The sequence below is a fragment of the Engystomops pustulosus genome, chromosome 3 (assembly GCF_040894005.1).
Source record: "Engystomops pustulosus chromosome 3, aEngPut4.maternal, whole genome shotgun sequence".
NCBI lineage: Eukaryota > Metazoa > Chordata > Amphibia > Anura > Leptodactylidae > Engystomops > Engystomops pustulosus.
Window position 1 is genome coordinate 183954432 of NC_092413.1, and position 26212 is coordinate 183980643.

The 26212-nt window shown below is 42.5% G+C and overlaps 2 protein-coding genes across 2 annotated transcripts in view; one reads left to right on the forward strand and one right to left on the reverse strand.

The window, feature by feature from the left end:
* The window catches only part of PPP1R7 (protein phosphatase 1 regulatory subunit 7), a 28649-nt gene extending 21453 nt beyond the window's left edge, over positions 1-7196 (reverse strand). The window contains exon 1 of the mRNA XM_072143219.1: positions 7091-7196. Within this exon, the coding sequence (XP_071999320.1) occupies positions 7091-7100 (10 nt within the window). The 5' untranslated portion in view covers positions 7101-7196. The remainder of the gene's footprint in view (positions 1-7090) is intronic.
* The window catches only part of PASK (PAS domain containing serine/threonine kinase), a 31932-nt gene continuing 12678 nt past the window's right edge, over positions 6959-26212 (forward strand). The window contains exons 1-11 of the mRNA XM_072143214.1: positions 6959-7061; positions 11789-11957; positions 12335-12495; positions 14190-14357; positions 15315-15443; positions 15940-16074; positions 19845-20087; positions 21585-21717; positions 21871-21979; positions 23442-24406; positions 26014-26192. Of these exons, the coding sequence (XP_071999315.1) occupies positions 11810-11957; positions 12335-12495; positions 14190-14357; positions 15315-15443; positions 15940-16074; positions 19845-20087; positions 21585-21717; positions 21871-21979; positions 23442-24406; positions 26014-26192 (2370 nt within the window). The 5' untranslated portion in view covers positions 6959-7061; positions 11789-11809. The remainder of the gene's footprint in view (positions 7062-11788; positions 11958-12334; positions 12496-14189; positions 14358-15314; positions 15444-15939; positions 16075-19844; positions 20088-21584; positions 21718-21870; positions 21980-23441; positions 24407-26013; positions 26193-26212) is intronic.

The window sequence follows — 26212 nt, forward strand, 5'->3', positions numbered from 1 at the left end:
ACCCCTATGGGCGGGAGCACATGGTAAGGTTCATTGAGTCAGCAGTCTTGCAGAGTGTTCAGTTTGAGTAAGCAGAGGAAAGTGCAGGACTGGCCTGTGCTGCACAAGCCAGTGTCACACCACCAGGAAGCAGAGGTGTCTCAGGTCTGCTGCCTGACACCTTGGGCAGGTCAGGAGATTAAGCCCCAGAACAGAGGCCATTGTCCAGACTCAGCTCTATTTACCAGCCCAGCCTGAAGCTATTACCAGGCTGCGGACCAGTTATCTCCTACCAGGTTTCCAGCCTGCTGTTGATGTTACGTTGCATGCGGTTTAAAATCTAATAAAGGACCATGAGTTGATTTGCACAACGTGCCGCCGGGTGATCCCTAGATCAGGTTGCTTCACCACCACAGCCTCCCACCTCCCTCACCAAGGGATTCTTACATACATCTCAGCCTTCTTTCATCAGCCTCTCCCTCCATCTTGCCTACCAAGCACCATGACCATAGCGTTCCCAAGGCCACATAGGCCGCCACTCTGGTATTCTGGGCCCCGACTGACTACAACCAACGAAGAAAAGCCAGGCCCTGGTGGAGGATGTTGCATTTACAATATAAAGCAATACAGTTGCACGATATTACAATGATCAGACCCCTTAGGGCTTATTTTCTGCATAACAAATTACACTTCAAAATGCTGGCATTGAATATCCCATGCCGTGTACTGGGAAGTGGGAAAAAAAATCCAAATGCAGTGAAATTGGTGAAAAAATGCATTCGCACCGTATTCTTGTGGGCTTGGATTTTACGGATTTCACTGTATGCCCCAAATGACATGTCTACTTTATTCTTTGGGTCGGTTATTTGAGGACATCACCATTGTGGGTATTTAAAAAGTATAATTTGGTTCCGACTGGCTATTCGAGGGTTCTACAAGATAAAGGGATACTGTTCATACAGTATCAGGTTATGAAACAGGGGACTTTGATGTCTTATGAAGATCTGGTCTCGGATTTTGGCCTAGTTGAGGAGTGCCTTCAATGTCAAAGGGGAGATTTTTTTGGGAAGTGTCTCATCCAGTAGAGGCCCTTTTTATCCAGCAGCTCAATAAGAAAGATACAATATCTAAAGTATATAAGGCAGGGCCGGCTCCAGGTTTCAGTGGGCCCCTGGGCGACAGCGCCTCACTGGGCCCCTTAGCAGTGAACTCATGTGGTGGCATTAAAAACGCAAAACCTTAAGATATCAATATTAATATACTGCCCCCCATGCTCTGTTAATATACAGTCCCCCAGGCTCCATTAAGTAATATATACCCCCCCAGCCAGGCTCCATTAATTAATACCCCCCCCCCAGCTAGAATACAGTAATTATTATACCCCCCAGGCTCCATTAATTAATATACACCCCCCCACCCCAGGCTCCATTCATTAATATACCCCCCAGACAGGCTCCATTAATTAATATACCCCCCAGACAGGCTCCATTAATTAATATACCCCCCCCCCCCCAGACAGGCTCCATTAATTAATATACCTCCGAGACAGGCTCCATTAATTAATATACCCCCCCCCAGACAGGCTCCATTAATTAATATACCCCCCCCAGACAGACTCTATTAATTAATATCCCTCCCAGACAGGCTCCATTAATTAATACCCCCCCCCCCCAGCTAGAATACAGTAATTATTATACCCCCCAGGCTCCATTAATTAATATACCCCCCAGACAGGCTCTATTAATTAATATACCCCCCAGACAGGCTCCATTAATTAATATACCCCCCCCCCCCAGACAGGCTCCATTAATTAATATACCCCCCCAGACATGCTCCATTAATTAATATACCCCCCCCCCCAGACAGACTCTATTAATTAATATCCCTCCCAGACAGGCTCCATTAATTAATATACCACTCCAGACAGGCTCCATTAATTAATATACCCCCCAGACAGGCTCCATTAATTAATATACCCCCCAGACAGGCTCCATTAATTAATATACCCCCCCCAGACAGGCTCCATTAATTAATATACCCCCCCAGACAGGCTCCATTAATTAATATACCCCCCAGACAGGCTCTATTCATTAATATCCCCCCCAGACAGGCTCCATTAATTAATATACCCCCCCAGACAGGCTCCATGAATTAATATACCACCCCAGACAGGCTCCATTAATTAATATCCCTCCTAGACAGGCTCCATTAATTAATATACCCCCCAGACAGGCTCCATTAATTAATATCCCTCCTAGACAGGCTCCATTAATTAATATACCCCCCAGACAGGCTCCATTAATTAATATCCCTCCTAGACAGGCTCCATTAATTAATATACCCCCCAGACAGGCTCTATTAATTAATATACCCCCCCCCCCCAGACAGGCTCCATTAATTAATATCCCCCCCAGACAGGCTCCATTCATTAATATACCCCCCAGACAGGCTCCATTAATTAATATAACCCCCCCCCCCCCAGACAGGCTCCATTAATTAATATACCCCCCCAGACAGGCTCCATTAATTAATATACCCCCCAGACAGGCTCTATTCATTAATATCCCCCCCAGACAGGCTCCATTAATTAATATACCCCCCAGACAGGCTCCATTAATTTATATACCCCCCCCCCCAGACAGGCTCCATTAATTAATATACCCCCCCAGACAGGCTCCATTAATTAATATACCCCCCAGACAGGCTCCATTAATTTATATACCCCCCCCCCAGACAGGCTCCATTAATTAATATACCCCCCCAGACAGGCTCCATTAATTTATATACCCCCCCCCCCCCAGACAGGCTCCATTAATTAATATACCCCCCCAGACAGGCTCCATTAATTAATATACCCCCCAGACAGGCTCCATTAATTTATATACCCCCCCCCCCCCAGACAGGCTCCATTAATTAATATACCCCCCCAGACAGGCTCCATTAATTAATATACCCCCCAGACAGGCTCTATTCATTAATATCCCCCCCAGACAGGCTCCATTAATTAATATACCCCCCAGACAGGCTCCATTAATTTATATACCCCCCCCCCCAGACAGGCTCCATTAATTAATATACCCCCCCCAGACAGGCTCCATTAATTAATATACCCCCCAGACAGGCTCCATTAATTTATATACCCCCCCCCCCAGACAGGCTCCATTAATTAATATACCCCCCCAGACAGGCTCCATTAATTAATATACCCCCCAGACAGGCTCTATTCATTAATATCCCCCCCAGACAGGCTCCATTAATTAATATACCCCCCCAGACAGGCTCCATTAATTAATATACCCCCCAGACAGGCTCCATGAATTAATATACCACCCCAGACAGGCTCCATTAATTAATATACCCCCCAGACAGGCTCCATTAATTAATATCCCTCCTAGACAGGCTCCATTAATTAATATACCCCCCAGACAGGCTCTATTAATTAATATACCCCCCCCCCCAGACAGGCTCCATTAATTAATATACCCCCCCAGACAGGCTCCATTAATTAATATACCCCCCCCCAGACAGGCTCTATTAACTAATATACCCCCCCCCCCCCCCAGACAGGCTCCATTAATTAATATCCCCCCCAGACAGGCTCCATTAATTAATGAAATATACATTATTAGTGGCCAGAAAAAAAAACATAAACGCTAACTTACCTGAAGCGTTGCACACATCTTCTAAGTGACAGCAGCGTCTACTGTGCAGCAGCAGGGACGCTGGCGGCGTGACGTCATCACGTCGGCAGCGTCCTGCACAGTATTAGACGCTCCCTGGCAGAAATACATTGGCCGCGTCGATGTTACTATGTTATGTGCGGGTCCGCTTGTGGTGTGCGGCGCTTCTCTCAATTACATCGGCGACAAGTATGCCGATGTAATTGAGTTTGCTTATGTTGCCAGTTTGTGCCGTGGGCCCCTCTGGGACCTCTGGGGCCCCTGTACTTGCCCGGGTAAGCCGGGTGCTGGCGCCGGCCATGATATAAGGTGTTGGTAAAAGATGGGAATACTACTCCTGCTAAGACTTGTTATGAGAAATGGAAGAAGGATGTGCCAGAGCTGATAGACTCATTGGGCTCGATTAATAAAACTACAAAAAATATGTCTCATATTGTTTCACAATTGTTCATAATACATAGGGTGCATTACAAACCAAAATGATTGAATCAATTTGGGGAGAAAGAAGGAAGAAAAATGTCCCAGGTGTAACTTGATTCATGTGGATCTCACACATATGCTCTGGAAATGCCCAAAGCTATATTGATATTGGCTGAGGGTAATAGATAGACTGCAGTCGATATCTGTTTTCTATCGATATGTGTTTTGCGCTCAAAAATGGGTATTTTGGCATCACCAAGCCATATGCGCTGTGTAGAACTATCAAGAAAATTAATTTTATATTTTTGGAAGAATAGGGAACCACCTAAGGTAAAGGATTGGGAGATAAGACTAGATCTTTTGTGTTATGCAGAGCGACAGGAGGCAATGGATAAAGGCATAAAGCCTGAAAAGGTATGGGAGGAATGCATAAACAGATCATGTTAAATCACAGTAGACTGCCACCCAGGATTTTTTTCTTCTCTTTTGCCCTTCTTTTATTTATTTATTTTTTTTGACAATTGGATCTCTTGTGTAGGAAATGGTTTAAATGAGAACCGTCCACCACCAGAGGGAGGGTTTAAGGGTGGGTGAGATAAAAATAAGAAATATTTAAAATTGTTTGTAACTTTTACTTAATGATATGTTGTTGAAAGGATAATGTGTCTTGAATATAAATGTACTGTTTTTGTAAACCATTATAATAAAAAATTATAAAAAAAAATTCCTTGGGTCGGTACGATTACGGGGATACCAAATTTCTATGGGTTTTATAATGTTTTCATGTATTTTTTAATGTATTTACAAAAATTGAAACCTCCTGTACAAAAAAATTGGGGGGGGGGGATTTTGCCATCTTCTGACGCTAATAACTTTTTTATACTTTTTACATTTTTTTGCAACTTTTGATGACGTTCTCAATGTTATAATTTTTAGGACTGTACGACCTTTCGATCACTTTTTATAGAATTTTTAATATTTTTTAAAATGGCAAAAAAGTTTTTGGCCGCAAAGTTAAATGTAGAGAAAAACCATTATTATATTTTGATAGATCTGGCATTTTTGGACATGGTGATACCTAATGTGTCTATGATTTTTACTGTTTATTCTATTTGGATTTTTATGTTTTTTTTAAATTATATTTTTTTTTTACTTTTTAAAATTTTTTACTATTTTTCAGACTCCCTGGGGTACATTAACCCTAGGGTTGTCTGATCCATCCTACCATATACTGCCATACTACTATATGGGGATTTTCCTGCTCATTCATTACAATGTGCTGATCGCACATTGTAATGAAGTGGTTAAAACGAGACAGCCTCGGGTCTCTCCTAACAGATCGCCGCTCCCCGATGACGTCACGGGGAGAGACGATCCTCGCCAAGATTTGCCAGCAGCGATCGTAGTGAGTCTGGCGATTTGCCGGTGGCGATCGTAGGGAAAACACCCGCGATTGGTGCTAGCAACATGCAGCAAATACTTACTGGCTATGGAGAGGGCTACGTCAGATATCGGTAAGGGTCCAAGGCTGCCTGGGACTGCTTGAAGATACCATGAGTCCTCGCAAGAAGCCGAAAAGGGCGAAACCTAGGTGTTTGATGCTTGCAAAGAACCTTTTAGATTTGATCCACCGAATTTTGGGACTTTTTACTTGTGAGTATATGAGATTAAAAACTTTTACTCTTTACCCTGGTGATCCGCACTATCTCTATACCTAATCCCAGTACAGGATCTCTGTTGGACGTTGGGCAACGTGAGTTGGAGGAGGTCCGCAGTGGAACACAATACAGGAAAGATACAGAGAAACAGGAAGAATTACTGGGGAATTCTTTAATTTTTAACCTACTATGGGTGTGGTGATAGTTTCATATGGGACTAAGTTGTAAGGACATTTTGGAGAGTTGAGCACTAACACTTCTCTTTTTTGTATAATTTGTTTGGCTATATTCGGGAGCAAATTTTTTTTTTATTCCACAGATGTTTCTGCAGTAGTATTTTCGAAAAATCTAAATAAAACACTACATATTTAGCATAGAATAGTGTTCTGTATAAGGGAAGAATACAGTGACTGCTGTGTTACAGTTATTACTCTGTATACAGTGACTGCTCTGTATACAGTAACTTCTCTGTATACAGTGACTGCTGTGTTACAGTTATTACTCTGTATACAGTGACTGCTCTGTATACAGTTATAGCTCTGTATATAGTGACTGCTCTGTATGCAGGGACTGCTGTGTTACAGTGACTGCTCTGTATACAGTTATTGCTCTGTATATAGTGACTGCTCTGTATACAGTGACTGCTGTGGTACAGGTATTGCTCTGTATACAGTGACTGCTCTGTGTACAGTTATTTCTCTGTATACAGTGACTGCTCTGTATACAGTTATTGCTCTGTATATAGTGGCTGCTCTGTATACAGTGGCTGCTCTGTGTACAGTGGCTTCTGTGGTGCATTGATTGCTCTGTATATAGTGACTGGTCTGTGTACAGTGACAGCTCTGTATACAGCTATTGCTGTGTATACAGTGACTGCTGTGGTACAGGTATTGCTCTGTATACAGTGGCTGCTCTGTGTACAGTAGCTGCTTTGGTACATTGATTGCTCTGTATACAGTTATTGCTCTGTATATAGTGACTGCTCTGTGTACAGTGACTGCTCTGTGTACAGTGACTGCTCTGTGTACAGTGACTGCTGTGGTACATTGCTGTCACACCCCTCCCCTCTCTTCAGCAGACTCTGTCTATGTAAACAAATCGACAGAGCGCGTCCCTAGCAACCGCTGGCCCGCTCTTTTCTGCTTAGGCAGTGGGCGTGCCCCCTCCCGCCTGGCAACATTTTCTGCCTGCTGATTGGTCAGCGCTTCTAGCGGTCATATGCCAGCGTGTGCTGATTGGGTTACGCGTTCAAACCTGTTAGTCCCGCCTTTTCCGCTGAACTGTGCGCTGTCCCTGGGAAGGATGACATAAGAGGTGTGATCGTGTGAGTAATCCGAGGGGGGCAGGGGATACCTTGTGTCATGTATGATGTGCTGGTGGTCAGCCGGGCGTGCACATCCTGCGGGCACTGTCCTGTGTCCTGGATATGCAGCGATCGCTCTCGGTCCGTCACGCTCGATCACTGGCCGCCTCGCTCTTTGTATGATGTGGGGCTTCTATTGTATAGAAGAAGCGCTCCACAACTCGTGTAGAGGGACTACAAGCCCCAGAATGCGGATGTTGGGGATTGCAGTTTGCTGAGAAACATAGATTTTTATAAAAAGATGAAAAAATGTTGTAAAATTTCCCATCCTGGGATAGTAGTACATCCTGGGATATAGCAACAAAATCTGTCACAAAAATTGGTGGGTCTGTCCCCCACCCCTGATCCATAACCTACCATTTTTAACTATATCTATAGAAGAATAAAAACCAAATTGACACAGAACTTTTAAATGGTATTTGGATGTGATCATCTACATCAAAATGTGATCCAAAATACGACCCCATTTGGCTGACATTTAGCGCAGTCAGGTATGAGGATTGTTCTGTCTCCGTTGCATTGGTGAAACTGCAGCAAAATACGACCTGCAGAAGCAAATATTGTCCATCATTGAAATGAATGGTAGAGAACTTCTATAAACTTATCTAAACATGTCAATTTCTCATCCATTTAAGGCCCATTAACCACAAGCGAGTTAAGTCCGAGAAATTCCCACTGTGCAATTCCCACTGTGTAGGATTTCTCAGACAGGACCTAAAATTGCTGAGCTGAATGCACACGCAGAGTTCAATTAAACGATTCTAGGCTAAATCCGGTAAATTAAACTCGGATACGGGATATGTCACGGATTATGGAGAGACTTATCTTGTCTTTCTGGCGTATGAACCCTGAAATAATCAAATTTACTGTTGCACTGCCAGTAATTGCAATTATTTCCCCCTTTACGCCTCCTCCACTCCATGCCAGCACTCCGGCCATGCCACTGTGCACTCGCTACAGCCAGCGATCTTTCATGGCTGAAGGCCAGAGCCCCCTGGTGTATCTGGACTTAATCATATACTAGTGTACAAGTAATTCCCCTCTATGTCCGTCTGTATTGTGTTCATTTTTTTGAACCACCCGAAAAAGTCCATGGCAGGTCGAATTCAAAAGGAAATAAGTTATTCGGCTTCTCTCCCCTATGTATTATGTGACTTCAGCCTAGTGTGTGGCATATCTATCTGCCTGATGCCATCCATGTGCTGTCTGTTTTTTTGCCTCAGGTGGTGCTGGGGAAACAGATTTTATTGGCCATCACAGACAGTAGGCCAATAAAATCTGTTTCCCCAGTACCATCTGAAGATGCCATATGGCCACAGTTACAACTGGCAGGGCCTTTACTGGCCATATCTGGGAAAGTGCCGGGGCCCAGAGCTGCTTGGGGGGCCCAGATAAGGCTGTACATAATGTATCCATGGGGGTTACAGGGTCTGTATCTAATGAATCCATAGGGTGTGAGGGGGGCTATTTGGTATGATAAACTATGGAATATTTTAGTGAACAGGAGACTGTTTTAGTTTCTAAATTTTTAATGCTGCCATGTGAGTTCACTTCAAAGGGGCCCACTGAGGCTCTGTCGCCCAGGGGCCTACTGAAACCTGGAGCCGGCCCTGACAACATGGATTGACCACACATGCGCTTAGTCTGTGGATTTATACTAGGACTACAATGTGGGGGTCTTTTGAAATTCCATGTAAGTTTGTTATTCTAGGTTCTGGCTGTCATTCTCATTGTGATGTATAAATGATAGTTTCTTGCTGTTCTCTCCATGGGGAGTTGCCATGTTCATCCTCCCGGTGCACTGATACATATTCGTGAGATCAACAACCGGCTGACACATAGCGCAGTGACAGCTGTGCTCACACGTGACCGGGTGCCGCATCCTTCCATCCTGCATCACACTTGGCTCATCACGTTGTCTGTGTGGGAAGACGCACGACAGGATACTAATGCTTCACCTACTGTCTCCGGGCTCGCTGATCATTTCTCACTATGAACTTGCCCTGTTCTTCTATTACTTATCCAGATCAGTGCAGGAAATCTTGTACTCTTTAGGCAATCAATCTGAAGCAGTTTGGCTATTGAGTGTCGGGATATCTATGGCAATGGTCTTCTTCTTTTATGCCTAGTCTTGGCACAAACACGGGCGCGCAGTGGCTGGTGTGACTTCTTTTTGCAACTTTTCACATTGACACAAGAATCTCGACATCTTGGGGCACATCTACTAAGAATAGTGCAGTGTGTACTAGGTGCAGTTTTTTTGGTGCACCTTTAAAGAGAACCCGTCATGCAAAATAACCCCCCTAAACTAAATATAAACTGCCATTAGAGAGCATTGCCTCTCTCCCTTCATTCCACCCTCTACATGCCTGTAAACCTAAGCAATGAGGTCCTAAAGCTGTATGCAAATGACCTGTGAAATGTCCAATGAAGCATTAGCATATTCAAGCTGTTCACCTTATTCATGAGTGGGAGGCACAGCCACACCCACAGTGCATGACTGACAGCTTGTATAATGGTGTGAGGCTGTATAATGATGTGCTTCCTGGTGCTGGTGGCCACGCCCCCTGCAGCCTGTGTGTGTATAGGAGAGATACAGCAGCTCCAGGAAGCCATGTTACAGCAGAACATGTCAGGTACTTGTGTAGCTGATGTCTGTGTCTCTCACCTGTATATTAGGAGGATGCAGCATGTCAGCAGATGCAGCACACACACCAGCAATGCTTTACTATACATTACACACAGACATGAGCAGGGAGAGGAGAGGGGAGGGGTATCAGGGGTGACATCACTGCCTCTGACCATGTGACCAGCCTCATTTAAATAATAAAAAATAGATGATTTTACAATGAATAATGTATGAAATAACTAGATAAAGGCTGGGATGATATCCTTGTGAGCTGCTCCAACAGGTAGTGGTGACAGGACTAGTGGCAGAGACCTGATGACAGGTGTCCTATAACATGGGGAGGTATGACACACTTCTGTCGGTGCATGGTCCAACTGTGCACTGGAGCGTCCCTTTATGTGCAGAAATTTGTGACGTGTGACGCAAATGAGTCGCATGCGATATATATGTGGCGCGGACACTTCTTAAATAAATGTGCAAGCAGATTGCATATAATAGAACATGAAAGTCCTACAAAAAAGTGGTGCAAGGGGCTTGTTAAATGTTCCACCTCTTCTTTTTGCAAATCCTTGCAGAAATTCTTCTGCGTATTACAGTAACATTAAAGTGAATGTGATTTGTAGAAAGTAATTTTCATGACACGTTTTTATTTTTTATACATTAACTTTTTGTGTGTGTGCGCCTCTTTTTTTTTTATTTGTTTTTTTCTCCGGGCTTCTGAAAATCTGCAAAAAATCCACTAAGGCCCCTTTCACACTTTTTTCACGCGCGTGTTCTGTGCGAGCTTTTGACGCGCAGAACTTGCATTGCACTCTGATCCATTGTAATCAATGGGATGTTTCAGACTTGCATTCTTTATCATGCACACGTGGGTTTTTTTTTTAACGCGCGTTTAAATCTCGGCATGCTCTACTTTTGCAAGTCACACGCTTGAAAAACGCACCATACAAGTCTATGGAGATGCATCAAGTGCAAGTGCAATGCGTTTTTCACGCATCAATTGCCATAGAAAAGATAGAGCTCAGTCCTGAGTCTTTTCGCATTAAAAACGCGCGTGAAAAACTGAGACATTGAACAAACTCTGACTGAAAACTGATTGAACTCTAATGCAAAATGTCAGTTTTTCACTGACCAAACCCTGATCGCACCCTGATCAGACTCTGACAGGATCTACAACGCAAGTTTGAAAGAGGCCTAACTTTTCATTGATGCAGAAGTATGCATGAAATACGTGCATAAACGGAGAACATTTTCTACAAATGAACATGCATTTTTCTTCATAACAATAGGCTCCATAGAGTAGACTTCATACTGAGTGAGAAATATGGATCCATATTGAACGGTGTAGTAATAAGATGCCCATAACTTGCAGCAGGCCTGTACTGTGCCTTTCTGTGTCTCTCCATTTTTCCATGGAGACCTCCTTTTTTTTTCTTTTTCTTTAGAAAAATTAGTAGACAAATAAAATCCTAGCACACTATAACACTTGCCTGTCACTGATTTATCCTGTGTTCTGTCTTACCTATAATTCTACAATATTGATCTTGAGGAAGACTGGATAGGGACCCCCACTGATCACAAGAACGGCCCCCTGCAGGGGGACAGGGGTCCTATTCTCTGTAATTGAATGAATCAGCAGGTGGAGTAAGTTACATTAATACTAACGGAATGTTGTAAATTGCCAAGCACAGCGCTCAGCTACCTCTGGCACTCCTAGACATTGTCTATGGGAACTCTCAAGTACTTAGCCACCTTCCTAAGCTCCCTAGCTCCCTGCTGCTCCACCCATTCATGAAAACCTGACCCCTTTTCGTGTGAACAGTGGGGGCTCAGCAGTCTGACTCCCACAAACAGTAACAGAACCGCATTCATTACCTTGATCTTCATTGTTACAAAATGTCCTCATACGTAAGTGCCCAAAATTAAACAGGAATATTTAAAAATACAATACATTGTATTTTAATACAAAAATCTATGCATTTTAAGTTGGACTTATTTGAGTAATAGTAATGTGTGTAGGACACAGTGATGATCTGTACTTACTACCTTTTCTATTTAGGGAGCACACAATTTTATAAGAATGGCGGTGTCCGTGCTCCCCCAGTCTCCTAATTCTCCTCTGCACAGTGTTTCACTGCTGAGCAAGTCCTTTCCCCAACTCCCCAATCCACGAAGAAGAAGACATGGGGGGAGAGCCAGGAGCCACTGGAATACAGCCAGCCTGACAGGTAAGGTCCAAACTGTTCCCAATACTAATATATACCAATGGTACACGGGATGCGCTAAATAAGAATTAACAGGACAGGACTATGAATGATTGGCTGTAAGACAGACAGATCTCTGCCCTATACACATGCATCTCTAGTTTGGATGAGTGTGCATGTGTTCTTAGTAGAGAAAAGGAAGTGAAGTGCATTGCAGGGGGTTTCTCCCTTTGAAAAAAAAGAAGGGATTGAGCATACTGAAATCAAACATGCCTGAGCCTTCCTCCCCCCCAACATCTGTCATTGGAGATCAGTCAGGAAAATTGCTACAAATCGTATACAAATCAGTTCCACGACACTGGTGGCCAATATTTATCTCAGGTCTATGTATTTTTTTTCAGGGGAGGACTGGAGCTCCTATAGTCTCTCTTCAGCTGCCAGCAACATCTTGTTACGCTCACCCAGCGGTCTCCATACCCCAGATGACACCATCCAGTCTCTACCATCGTGTATACGCAGCTCAAGCAGAGCTGTACTGACTGTCAACACCCAGACTACACAGGTATAAGATGCCATATATACTGTGTATATAATATACTGTGTATATACCTCACAGGTATAAGATGCCATATATACTGTGTATATACCCGCAGGAATAAGATGCCATATATACTGTGTATATACCCGCAGGTATAAGATACCATATATACTGTGTATATACCCGCAGGTATAAGATACCATATATACTGTGTATATGCCACGCAGGTATAAGGTACCCTATATACTGTGTATATGTTGCACAGGTATAAGATACCATCTGTACTGTATATATACCTCACAGGTATAAGATACCATAAATACTTTGTATATGCCACGCAGGTATAAGATGCCATATATACTGTGTATGTACCTCACAGGTATAAGGTACCATATATACTGTGTATGTACCTCACAGGTATAAGGTACCATATATATTGTGTATGTACCTCACAGGTATAAGGTACCATATATACTGTGTGTGTACCTCACAGGTATAAGGTACTATATATACTGTGTATGTACCTCACAGGTATAAGATGCCATATATACTGTGTATGTACCTCACAGGTATAAGGTACCATATATACTGTGTATGTACCTCACAGGTATAAGGTACCATATATATTGTGTATGTACCTCACAGGTATAAGGTACCATATATACTGTGTATGTACCTCACAGGTATAAGGTACTATATATACTGTGTATGTACCTCACAGGTATAAGGTACTATATATACTGTGTATGTACCTCACAGGTATAAGGTACTATATATACTGTGTATGTACCTCACAGGTATAAGGTACTATATATACTGTGTATGTACCTCACAGGTATAAGGTACCATATATACTGTGTATATGCTACGCAGGTATAGGATGCCATATATACTGTGTGCTGCCTGTAACATAGGAAGGCCTATAGTCATCTATAAGGACACACAACATCACAGAAAGACACATTTTCTGTAAAAACAAGTGAAAGCCCTGATTCCCAATGGATACAATGTGAAAACTCCACATCAGACGGCGGAGTCGAGCAATCTGATTAAGCAAGGATTAATAAAACTTTTGATGTATTATGTATGTCAGTGTGGGAATCCAGGGAAAAAAGAAAGTGATAAATTCTAGACTTATTCCCTCAGATGCTTGGTAAGAAACTTGTTTGTGTGGGGGTTGCGAACTGCAACACTGCATATTGTTTTACATTTATACTGAAATGTTTCCTATGGGAGTGCTCCAGTCATTTTGACCATGTAAAACTGGAGATATTGTTAGGTATAAGCCCTGGATAACTGTTTAATCACAAGTTGTATACCCTAAGTTGTTAGGCTTATGATGGAGTACAGCAGGCACTCAGAAACGGCTGCAGTACAACCCCTTGTTCCAAGTCCAGCTACAATCCTGGAATTTAAATACAATTTTCACAGAGGGTCCCTCAAAATGTCCTGGATGGCCATAGAGGCCGAAGACCATGAGACTAAAATGGACAGGGATTCCTTTAGCAAGGCTTCTTAAAATCTGGACATTTGATCACTTAACTCCAATGTACATGTGCCCTGACATCACATCCAGACAGTAAGTGGTAGAAATGTCCCAATCTTTAGGGTATCCTGAAGAGATGTTAGATCTGTAAGAGGTAGGCGTAGACAGTAATTATTATTGTACCTTTTACATTAGTTACAAATTTGATCACTTTCAATTCCTTTTTTCTTAGATTTTGATGGCAAACGATAAAGCCTGCAGGATGTTTGGGTACAGTAGCCTTGAGCTGATTGGGATGAGTTTGTCCATGTTGATCCCTGCTTCCAGTCACAGAATTTCGGAGACTCTGGAAGAAGAGCTGATTGAGGCTGATGGGATTTCTAGGGTGCCTGGAGAAGTGGTAAGTGAAGAATTGTTTAGAAACTCAGGTAATACAGGGAAATACAGTAATGTATTATCCTGAATGGAGAACAATGACTTGAGTCATGGAGAAAGTGGTGCATTCATAAATGGTATGGTATAATGATATATGATGCGAAAAGTTCCTACTTCTCCGTAAATCTGCAGCGCCAAACAGTCAATCATGACTCATAGCATTGTATATCACTATGGTGCTCGGAGTCCCATCCTCTGTGCTGTGGTAGTCCTTGTAGTCCGGCCAGCATGGATGGATTGGAGGGGTGCTATAGAGAGCAAAGAGAACAATATTGCAATAGTTCAAGTGGGAGATGATGAGGGCATGGACTAGAATTTTTGTTGAATATGGATTGAAAATAAAGTTGTTCGTTAAGATAATTGAACAGTGTGATACCCAAGTGTCTGGTCCCCCACTGATCACTAAAATTGAGCTGCAGGTTGACGATCTTGGTTCCCTGCTTTCCAGCCATAAGAAGAGACCACCAGTTAATGAGCTGAGCACTGCTATCCGTATATTTTTTTTTTTTAAATCAGATCTTTTTTATGAAGGTTTTCCCATAACAAAAATACAAGAACATACAACTCTTTTATGTTCTTTTAGAAAGGGATTATGCCACAGGGGTGAATATTCAGTAAGCCCTTGAACCCCCCTCAGTTGTTTCACCTTCACCCAAACATTCTGAATCATGGAGAGTGTGGGTATGGGGTCCTGTCCTGTCTTAAATTTACCACTTTCCAGTGCCATTGCTATCCGTATATTTAGTACATTGGTCCCTCCAACTGCAGGCCATCTACTTGGCAGACGCGGTGCGTGGTTTGCAGCTTCGATTTGTTCATTTGAATGGGATAAAGCTGTAATATCCTACTGGGAGTAATTGCCAAATGCAAAAATCCACAGTATGTTTCCAGGCTCAAATAATTTTTTTTTTCTCCACCTCAGGTTGAAGCTGTGCGAAATGGAGGAGAGATGATTGTTTTATGCCTCTGGATACGCCGAGTAAAAAATCAATGCCTGCTGTTTCTGGATACCGTACAGATCATCACCACAGTTCTGTCTTTTCAGCAGGACGTGAGTCTCTGTGAATTACTAAAACAAATGTACGGTCTTGTACATTGTGCTGTTATTCTGTGGTGCGTGACCATCCTAAATGTAGGGTACACTAGTAAATGCAGGCTGTATTTGGCAGTTTTCTGTTGCCGAAGCTCTGAAATAATCACGATTTCTTGTGCACTACAAGAAATTGCGATTATTCTCACGTGTACGCCACGTCAACGCTATGTGGGTGTGCAGTGGTTCGGCCACCATCAGAGTGGATTGGCACGGGACTTTCCCACCTCATGCATGTGCATTTTCGGAAAGCCTGCAAATATTCACTGCTACTGACCTGCCGTTGTTTTGCGGACGGATGACATATCGCGAGGTTTAGACCGCTGTAGGGGGCGGGGCTTTATCATATGCCGGCACACTGAGCACCAGCATATAATAAATCTCCCTCATTGTGCTTTTCAATTTCTGATCATATTCTATATCAACTATTGATAGTGTTCTTTGTTGTGTCTTGTAGGGTAGAATTGTGTCCTGTGATCCTTCTTGTGCACAGCTATATGGATATATGGATCCAGAGGAGCTGCTGGGTCAACATATTACAGACTTAATGCCTACAATTCATATCCCTCGCCATAGAAAAGAGCTGTCCCAGGTACAGTAATTGGTATTGCTGGCCCTCCTTCATTAATAGCCGAGCTAAAACCAAGAATTCATAAGATGTGTGTGATGGGTCTGATGTAATATCTGCTGTATACACTGAACATATCATAAAAATAAGCTGTGCATATAGTCCTAAAAGAGATAAAAGAAGTGGCCTTTCTTTTGGAGAAGGAGTGGCAACACCCAGTTGTCAATTTCTTCATACATATTATTATGCATTGTTAATACAGAAGGATGAGAGCATTGAAAACTTCATCAAAAGTCACAAAACAAGATACCACGCACAGCTCCGCACACAATTTCACTGCATTTGGATTTTTTTTCCTGCATCCCAGTACACGGCATGGAAGAATAAATACCAGAGAACATATACTGAAGATTTGACCATGTAACCAAGTGTCATTGTTATTAGTGTAAAATGAGCAAAGTGTTACAATACATTACAACTTTATTGAGATCTAAGTGTCAAGTATTGTGGGTAATAATAATGGAAAAGCCAATAAATACAAATTTTTTTTAAGCTCTTGTCCAACCCCCTGTAACATTGGGCAGATCAGATTGGTAGTGTTGCTCTTTCTTCATTAAGTCATTAAGAGAAAGTAAATGTTTGTCTCCCCCTTGATCCGATTAGGTTTTCCCACAGCTTTTTTCTTAATCCTGTGTGATAATCTCTTCTACGCTGAGTATCGCTGAGGCTTGGCCTATCTGTAGGATATTATTATGACATTAGGAGTGTTACCTGATGTGGATGTGATCCTCAATAATCAGAAATGGGCAGTGAGATCTTTCCCACCCTAATTTGTCACTGGGGTTATAGGTTTAAAGGGATTCTGCAGTCCTTATTATAAAGGATGATTTCTTTATGTATCAGACATTCATGTACAGGGGTCTATTAGCATCTCCTTTTTGTTTCACAATGTTGTTATTGAAGTTTTTAAAGTTTTTTTTTTAAGGGTAACAAAATAAATCAAAATAAAGGAGACACGTGTCACAGCAGTATACAGGCAGTCCCCTACTTAAGAACACCTGACTTACATACGACCCCTAATTATAAACGGACCTCTCGTAATTGGTAATTTATTGTACTTTATTCTTGGGCTATAATAAACAACTATAACAGATATCACTGGTGCCTGTAATGAAGCTTTATTCTTAATCCTGGTTCTTATGACAATCCAACATTTTTAAAATCTTATTGTCACAGAGACCAAAAAAAAATTGGCTGGGGTTTACAATGATAAAGTATACAGTTTCGACTTACATACAAATTCAAGTTAAGAACAAACCTACAGACCCTATCTTGTATGTAACCCGGGGACTGCCTGTACATGCAAAATATAACACGTCAGTCAGATTGGAAGGGGATGACATAAAAAAATAGGACATCATTGGAATACACATCTCTTGCCATGTACCATTAACCCCTTAAGGACGCAGGGTATTTTTGCTCACTTCTCGCTCTCCCATTCAAGAATCCATAACTTTTTCATTTTTCCGTGTATAGAGCTGTGTGAGGGCTTATTTTGTGCGTAACAAATTTTACTTCTCCATGGCGTTATGTATTATTCCATGCTGTGTACTGGGAAGCTGGAAAAAAATTCCAAATGTGGAAAAAAAAAAAAAAAAAAGTGTTTGCGTCACGTTGTGGTGGGCTCAGTTTTTACGATTATCACCGTGCGCTCCAAATAACACCGCTGCTTTATTCGTTGGTTCGGAACGATCACCAAAATTATACAAGTTTTATTGTGTTTTATTAGATTTTCAAAATTTAAACGACTTTTGCGATCTTCTACAGCGCATAACTTTTTCATACTTCGGTGTACAGAGCTGTGTAATTTTTTGCAAAAGAGACAACATTTTCATTGCTACTATTTTAAGGTCTGTGCGACATTTTGATCACTTCGGTTTCCATTTTTTATGTGATGTAAAATGGTGTAAAAGTCGCTTTTCGAGACATTTGGGCGCTATTTTCCATTATGTGGATTACCGCTGGCAATAACCGTTTTTGTATTTTGATAGATTGGTATTTGGGGACGCGGCGATGCCTATTATGTATGTGATTTTTACTCTTCATTACATTTTACATCCGTTCTAGGGAAAAGGTGGGGTGAGTTGAACTTTTAGGTTTTTTACTTTTTTTTTTTTTATTATATTGAAAACTTTTTTTTCCTTTTTTTTTTTTTTCCTTTTTTTTTTTTTTCCTTTTTTTTTTTCCTTTTTTTTTTTTTTAGACCCTCCAGGGTACATTAACCCTAGATGGTCTGATTGTTCCTATCATATACTGCAATACTACTGTATTGCAGTATATGGCAGTTTTGCACAATAAACGTTATAATGAGCCAGAGGCTGCAGAAACCAGACAGCCGCGAGTTTGCCGAAGACCCAAGGCTTTCATGGCAACGATCTCCACCAATCCTCCCCCCCCCCCCCCCCCCGCTCCACACCTGACACTGCTTATTCACAGCGTTATATTTATATTTGCCCGGCGCTGTGAATAAGCATGGCGCGGCTGCATCGGAGAGAGCTGTCAGCGATTGCGCAATATATGCGCTGCTGCTGGCTATTCTTACAGGTCCCCGCTGACAGGGGCGTAGAGGGGGAGTGTCGGGGAGGATCTGACCTCTTATTTGGTCGGATCTATTAAAACATACTATCGCAACATAATTTATTTTAGAAATGGCATAAATAGAAACTGGCTGTGGAGAGGATTATGGGGGGAATATTTGGTGGGGCTATTTTTGGGGAGTTGCAGGTCCTCTTTAAAGGGGTTTTCCCATGAACAAAGGATAGGGCCTAACTTGCTGATCAGTGCGGCCTCAGTGCTGAGACCCCTCAGATCACGAAAACTGTGCTTTGTCAGACTTATGGAGCATGAACATTCTGCTCCATTAATCTCTATGGAGCTGACGGAGAACGCCAAGCCTGTTTTCGTGATCTGTGGGGGTCTCCGCATTGAGACCCCCAATGATCAGTAAGTTATGCCACATCCCTTTTGTTCGTGGGAAAACACCTTTAAGAACAAGCGACTTACAGATGACCCCTAGTTACAAACGGACCTCTGGATGTTAGTAATTTACAGTGATCAATTGTAACAGTCTGCAATCAAGCTTTATTGTTAATCCTGGTTCTTATGACAACCCAACGTTTTTAAAATTCAATTGTCACACAGACCAAAATAATTTTGGTTGTGGGTTACAATTAAAAAATATATAGTTCCGACTTACATACAAATTGAGAACAAACCAGCAAACTGCCTGTTAAAGGACATCTACCACCAGGATGAATGATTGTACACCAAGCACTCTTACCTGCAGGTGTGTGCCCTCTCTGCCAGGTTCTGCTCTTGTTTTAGCTTCTTAGGACCTTGTTTTTATGAAAAATAGGTTTTTAAAACTGTGCAAATGATCCTAAAGGGATCTTAAATTCCTCATTCAGCAGAAAATCTTACCTCCAAATCCCAGTCCAGATTCTGGAGTGGAGATGTTACATCCAACCTTCAGAACTTTCTTTCCGTGGATGGAGAGATCTGACATCTTTATTCCTGAATCTGCACTGGGATGTGGATGTACTGGAGTCATATATAGGTGTTCAGAAGAAGCATTGGAGCAGGAATTTATATTGTTGTACGTTCCCTTTAAACCCTAGTTGTGAAATGTTGACAATACAACAGTATATTGCTCACTCTTTTCACTCTTCTAATTTAATCTTACGTGGACGTACAGAATTATTTGATGCCGGAGGTGGTGTATTGTCTTGTTACAGAGCATCCAGCAGCAGCGCGTCGTTGGCGTAACACGTAATGGAGCTACTTTTCCTCTGAGCCTGACTTTGATAAATGATTTTCCGGATGAAGTGTCCCCGGTGGAGGAATACTACGCCAGTCTCAGTGTCCTTTCTTCTATCAACGGTCTGATCACACTTTCTCCAGACGGGAACATCCAGGGGATCAATGGGACATTCTCACGTTCCCTTTTTGGATATGACCGGACACAGCTTTTAGGAAAGGTATCCTGTTGGTATTGAAGAGTTTTGTCTCTGGTTATGTCGTCTGTAGAGCCTAGATGTAGGTTTCAGAAACCGGACAGGTTCTATGGATTACTTAGTGTACAGGCATCTGCAGGATTGCTGTAGGATCAGTGACACCACGGATTTCCCAGTAGGGACAAGTATCGATAGTCTATGATAATCTTTAACGGGAATATGTCAGGCCAGCATGCACAGAGCTACTGGATTGTAAACATCCACAATATGTCCTGAGGACAATACATAACACTTGCCCGGTGTACAGTAGGAGAATGGGATATTATTCTTGGGGGCTACTATCTAGATCCATTGTAATAGGTATTTTTCCCACCATACTGAGCCTACAAAAACATGTAATCCTCCCTGTTCCTTGGGGCTGCTCCAGCTATTTAAGTTATCCTCTATTCACAGGATAGGGAATAAGAAGATGATGAGGGTCTGACTCCTGGAATCCCCAACAATAATGAACAGCAATGGAGAATGGGGGTCCTATTCTCACTGACAGGTGGAGCAGCAGGATGATCATTTATCTGTGCTAAATGTGATACTATTGGAGCACAGCACTTGCATATCTCTGGCATCTGGAATAGGTGAATAGGGGCGCTGGAGGTAACTGAGTGCTGTGTTCAGCAATATCCAACACTGCCATACAATTGAATGGAACGGAAAAACTCTTGCTCGTCCTGGTGCTACATCCATTAGTGAGATCGGAAGCCATGTTCTCCAGATTGATGGGGGTCCTGTTCCTGTGGCTATGGGATAACTTAAATTGTCATTGCTATTGATCAGCAGAACCATCATAATTCAGAATTGTCCGAACCCGAATTTTAGTTTCAACAAAGTTTTATTGTTTGAAGAAACATAGGAGAATGCCTTACGATAGATAGGTCAAGGTGCAACGTGTATGAGTACCCGAATTTTAAAAATGGGTTTGGGTACTGATCCCCAGACCCCTCCCGAATGACACATTATGTGTGTAAACTGATAAATGCTGCTGGGAAATGTGACCCTGGCAGAGGCATTTAAATTTTTCTGGCCACATGTGTGTTATAATTTTGCAGAGGAACGTCGCTTTCTCGCCAAAATGGCGGCGGTCTGCAGAGCCTTATGCTAGCACCTGAATGTGGGGTGTAACCATTTAAATGCTGCTGGCGACTTTGCTTGTGGCATTTAAAGAGTAGACTGAACCGTTACTTGGCCTCGATTTTCTAATGAAGTTTGGGGAAATGAACAGGGTGTGTGACCATTTTGGTTTATGTAGTACAAGTCTTGTGCTACAACTTTTTCTATTAAGTTTTCTATAAAGTTACACATCTATGTGCAGCCAAAACTTTTTTGGATTCGTCAAGTTTTTCCAGGATTCTCCTATATTGGTGTGGAAAAGAATGACTGTTTTGTGTCCATAGACTTTGAGGTTTATCATTTGCATTTGGTATTTTTAGAATACTCCTTTAACAATCACCTTGTCCTATCTCCCAGAACATTAGCTTTCTGATTCCTGGATTTTACCACTATATGCGAAGTGCTGAGGAGGAGGTGTCACTTCTTTCCCCACCAGAAGAAGCGCAGATAAGAAGCAAATCTTGTGAAGTCATTTGTAATGACGCTATTGGTAAGAGTTTGGCTCCAAATAAGAAAATCTGTGTATCGGGGATTGTATAGATGTCATTCTCTATGTCTACCATAGTAGCCTTTAGTTTTGTACTTAGTTTGTTGTATATCTTTATATCTTTTAGTATAATACAAAATTTGTTCTAAATTGTAGAGAAGTCGGTACAGAAATGCAAGTCTGAGGATCTGCTGGCAGCAGGAGAGGGATACCAGCATCCAGCTTGTTCTATAGTTCTGAGCCCATCATCTCCCATATCTGCAAGGTAACTTTACTTTACTCATAAAAAACTCCAGGTTTTAAAAATTGAGCACCCATCCTTGGAATGGAACATTAACCTTTGTAAGGACCGGGCCCTTTTTTGTTTTTTCATTTTCACTCCGCACAATCAAATATCTATAACTTTTTTTTTTTACACGTAAAGAGCTGTGTTATGGCTTGTTTTCTGCAAAACAAATTGCACTTCATAGTGATGGCATTTATTCTTCCAAATGCAGTGAAATTGGTGAAAAGACGCATTTGCACCGTTGTCTTGCGGGCTTGGATTTTACAGATTTCACTGTATGGCCCAAATGACATGTCTACTTTATTCTTTGAGTCGGTACAATTAAGGGGATACCAAATTTGTATAGGTTTTATAATGTTTTCATACATTTACAAAAATTAAAACCTCCTGTACAAAAACATTTTTTTTTAGATTTTGCTATCTTCTGGTGCTAATAACTTTTTCACGGTGTAGTAGCTGTGGGTGGTGTCAATTTTTTGCGACATTTCATGAAGATTTCAATGCTACCGTTTTTAGGGCTGTACGACCTTCTGATCACTTTTTATAGAATTTTTTTATATTTTTCAAAATGGCAAAAAAGTGCCATTTTCAAATTTGGTCGCTATTTTCCGTAACCGGGTTAGACGCAGTGAAAAAAAGGTTATTATATTTTGATTGGGCATTTTTGGACCCGTTGATACGTAATTTTATGGTTATGATTTTTGCTGTTTAGATTTATATCAGTTCTAGGGAAAGGGGTGTAAATTTTTAGGTTTTTCTACTACTACTGTATGGCAGTATATGGGGATTTTCATCCTCATACATCACAATGTGCAATTAGCACACAGCAATGAATGGATTAAATCCAGACAGCCTTCAGAAGACCCGAGGCTGTCATGGCAACTGATCGGCGCTCCCCGATGATGTCACGGGGAGCGACAATATCCAACAAAATGGCAGCGCCCAAGTGTCGCTATCTTTTTGTGCTAGCAGGTGTTACCGGTATGCAGCAAAGACTTGCCACCTATGGAGAGGGCTCAGCCTGTGAGCCCTCTCCATGCATCTGCAGCCGCCAACCCGTGACGTTAAAGGGTTAAAGGACATCTATCACCAGATCAAGGATTGTAAACCAAACATACAGACATCCTTGTATGTACCTCATCTGACAGGATCTGCTGTTCTTTTAGCTTCTTATGCCCTTGTTTTTTTTTAGAAAAAGAGACTTTAAAAATTCTGCAAATGAGCTTGAGGGGCTCCATGCTGCAATAACTCCTGTGGAGCCTGGAACCCCTCAAGCTAATTTGCATGATTTAAAACCTTTCATACCCTACCTGAAGGGGGACAGTAGTTTAATGGAATAAAATCTGGTGGCTCTGGTTACAGGTTCCCTTTAGGTCACTGTAAAATAAGTCATTCTGTGATGGACAGCTGTCTGATTACACTTCTCTTTTTCCCTGATTAGGACAGTAAATGGCTACCAGAAATCATATGGAGACTATTGTACAGTCAATTTGCCTGCGTGTTGCTTCTCCCCTGGGACGCCCACACAGGATGAGCCATGGCAGACAGGGCAGTCCATGGAGACGTGTAACATACATGATCTCCTCCCGAGCCTGGGTATGGAGCTGGATTTGGCACCTCTCACCCATTGCCTGCAAAGTATGAACTTAACAGGAAGGCACAGTAAAGAAACAACGCCTTGTGTAAATAACTCCATGTCGTCTTGTACCTCGGCCTCAAATGTGAACAAAGCCCAGTCTCCTCCCATGGAGAACACATCACCAGTGACCGTACAGGTGGCACCATTACCTGTTTCTCCAGTATTCCCAGTAGTCACTCTTTCTAAATGTTCTGATCCCTCCACTATTGTCCTCACCCACAAGGACAGTACCAGCATCGCTCCTTCATGTAATTGCACTGGCACGGAACAATGTGCGTCTTGTCTCGATAGATCACTTGTAATCTCAAGTCCTCCCCCGTTATGTCACAGTAGTCCTGTCGTTGGTAAAACACAACCTTTTACACAAAAAGACTCCAATACAAAGTGCCCAACGCATAATTCATCCCCTTTAGCCATAGCCCTAAATCCTGATCCCCCCGGAGTATGTGCTGATGATGACGTCCCATCCGCTACTATTGAGCCTGAACATCCACCAGCCACCCAATCCCATCCTAATAAAGACTTGGATCCGCAAGCTATTCACAATGAATCGCCAGGTGAAATCTCCGGTCAGGAGGAAGATGCGCTGCTTTCACGAAAAGAAATTTCCCACGTGACTTCAACACCTGTCAAAGATGGATCTTCACAATCGGTGCCAACTTCATACACCAGCAATACTCTGGACCTACCAGCTCAATACATCTGCTCGGAAATTAGGGAAGGAGCTTTCAATGGAAGCTGCTATCATCGGGATGGCTCCAGACTGTGTAAGAACATAATGTGAATCTTTCTGGGGTGTGTTCCTAGACAGTCATAGACTCTAAGCACTGACTGTATAGTGACACCTCCCTATTGTCAATGTATTCATTCAGTTATAGGTGGAGATGCTGTTATTTTATGGGGAATGCAGCTATTTGTTAAGAGAACTGTGTCTGGACAGGTCCCTTTTAAGGCTTTTTAACACCTAGCACATGTCCCCAGGTATATGGGCTCTTACACTGTGGTGTCCACGGCCCTGTGTATGAGCTGACGACACAGATCGCAGGAGCTCAGAGTTGGTCCTATTCTTGTCTCAGCCACAAATGGGGGCAGGAAAAGGACCTGCTCTTAGCATTTGCAGCTTGTCAGACTTGTCTCCTCTCTACATAAGCGGACCTCATGCACTGACACCACATGGCTCGTTGTTTGCAGCCCATTCTATGCATCGGTTCTTGTGTATAGGATATATACATATGACCTAGTTGCACCAAGAATAGATGCGAGATAAGTGTGATTTTTTTTTCTTTTGTGCCGTCATGAATCAGGATTGTCTCAGGGACAGTTCATACCTGCACTACAATTTTTTTTTTGCTATCCCCGTAGATTCCTCTTCCATTTTCCATAGTGTAATGTATGTGTAAGGTTCCCTTCTGCTGTGTTTCCTTTATTTATAATTAAGGGTTGCTGCGCTTTTTTTGCCATTGTGAATTATTGACCAGCATGACAGAAGGGCCATAGTGCAGAGGTGAACTCTACCTTTGGGAAAGAACATTTTTTTTGTCTAAAAAAACACAAAATCCAAACTCAGTTATAATTTTCTAAACTAATTTTCTAAACTATTAACAATACATTTACCCCATCCAGAGATCTGAAGAAGTTGGAGAACCAAAGTCCTCTTTGTGAACGGCAATGTTCTCATCTCAGGGACTTTTGGAGCATTGTGGTCACTTATGCGGACTACATGCTCCATTCACAGAGGTTACTTGAAATACTGATGTTCGGACTGTTATGGTTATAAGTCACCAATCTGGAATTAGTTGGGATCATGTCAGTCATGATTCTGTTACAAACAAAAGTCATTGGGGGTCATTTACTAAGGGCCCGATTCGCGTTTTCCCGACGTGTTACCCGAATATTTCCGATTTGCGCCGATTGTACCTGAATTGCCCAGGGATTGTGGCGCACGCGATCGGATTGTGGCGCATCGGCGCCGGCATGCGCGCGACAGAAATCGGGGGGCGTGGCCGAACGAAAACCCAACGTATTCGGAAAAACTGCCGCATTTAAAAACCGAAAAAGTGTCGCTTGGGGAGCGCTTACCTTCACCTGGTCCGAGGTGGTGCATTCCGGCGCGATGAGATGACTTTCAGCGCAGCAGCGCCACCTGGTGGACGGCGGAAGAACTACATTCATAAATCCCGGCCGGACCCGAATCCAGAGCAGAGAACGCGCCGCTGGATCGCGACTGGACCGGGTAAGTAAATGTGCCCCATTATGTTGATGGAGCCTGGCGGATATCACTGTGCAGATTTATCTCTAGTAATAAAAATAGACAGCATTTTTCATATACCTCATTTAATTTTTTTCCCCCCATTCTTTACTCTCTGTTCTGCAGTTATCCAGTTTGAAGTACATGCCGCCTGCTCCAATGGTTTACCATTATTCAATGTTTGGATCTGTAAGGACATGATGCAGGGACAGAGAGAAGCCATCGCCAGAACTCGGATTTTGCTCTCTAGTCTGGCCAGTTCCTCTCAGTCCCTTCTGGAGCAGTCTGAGCGCAGCCTTGGAGAGGTAGGTGACAAGTCTAATAG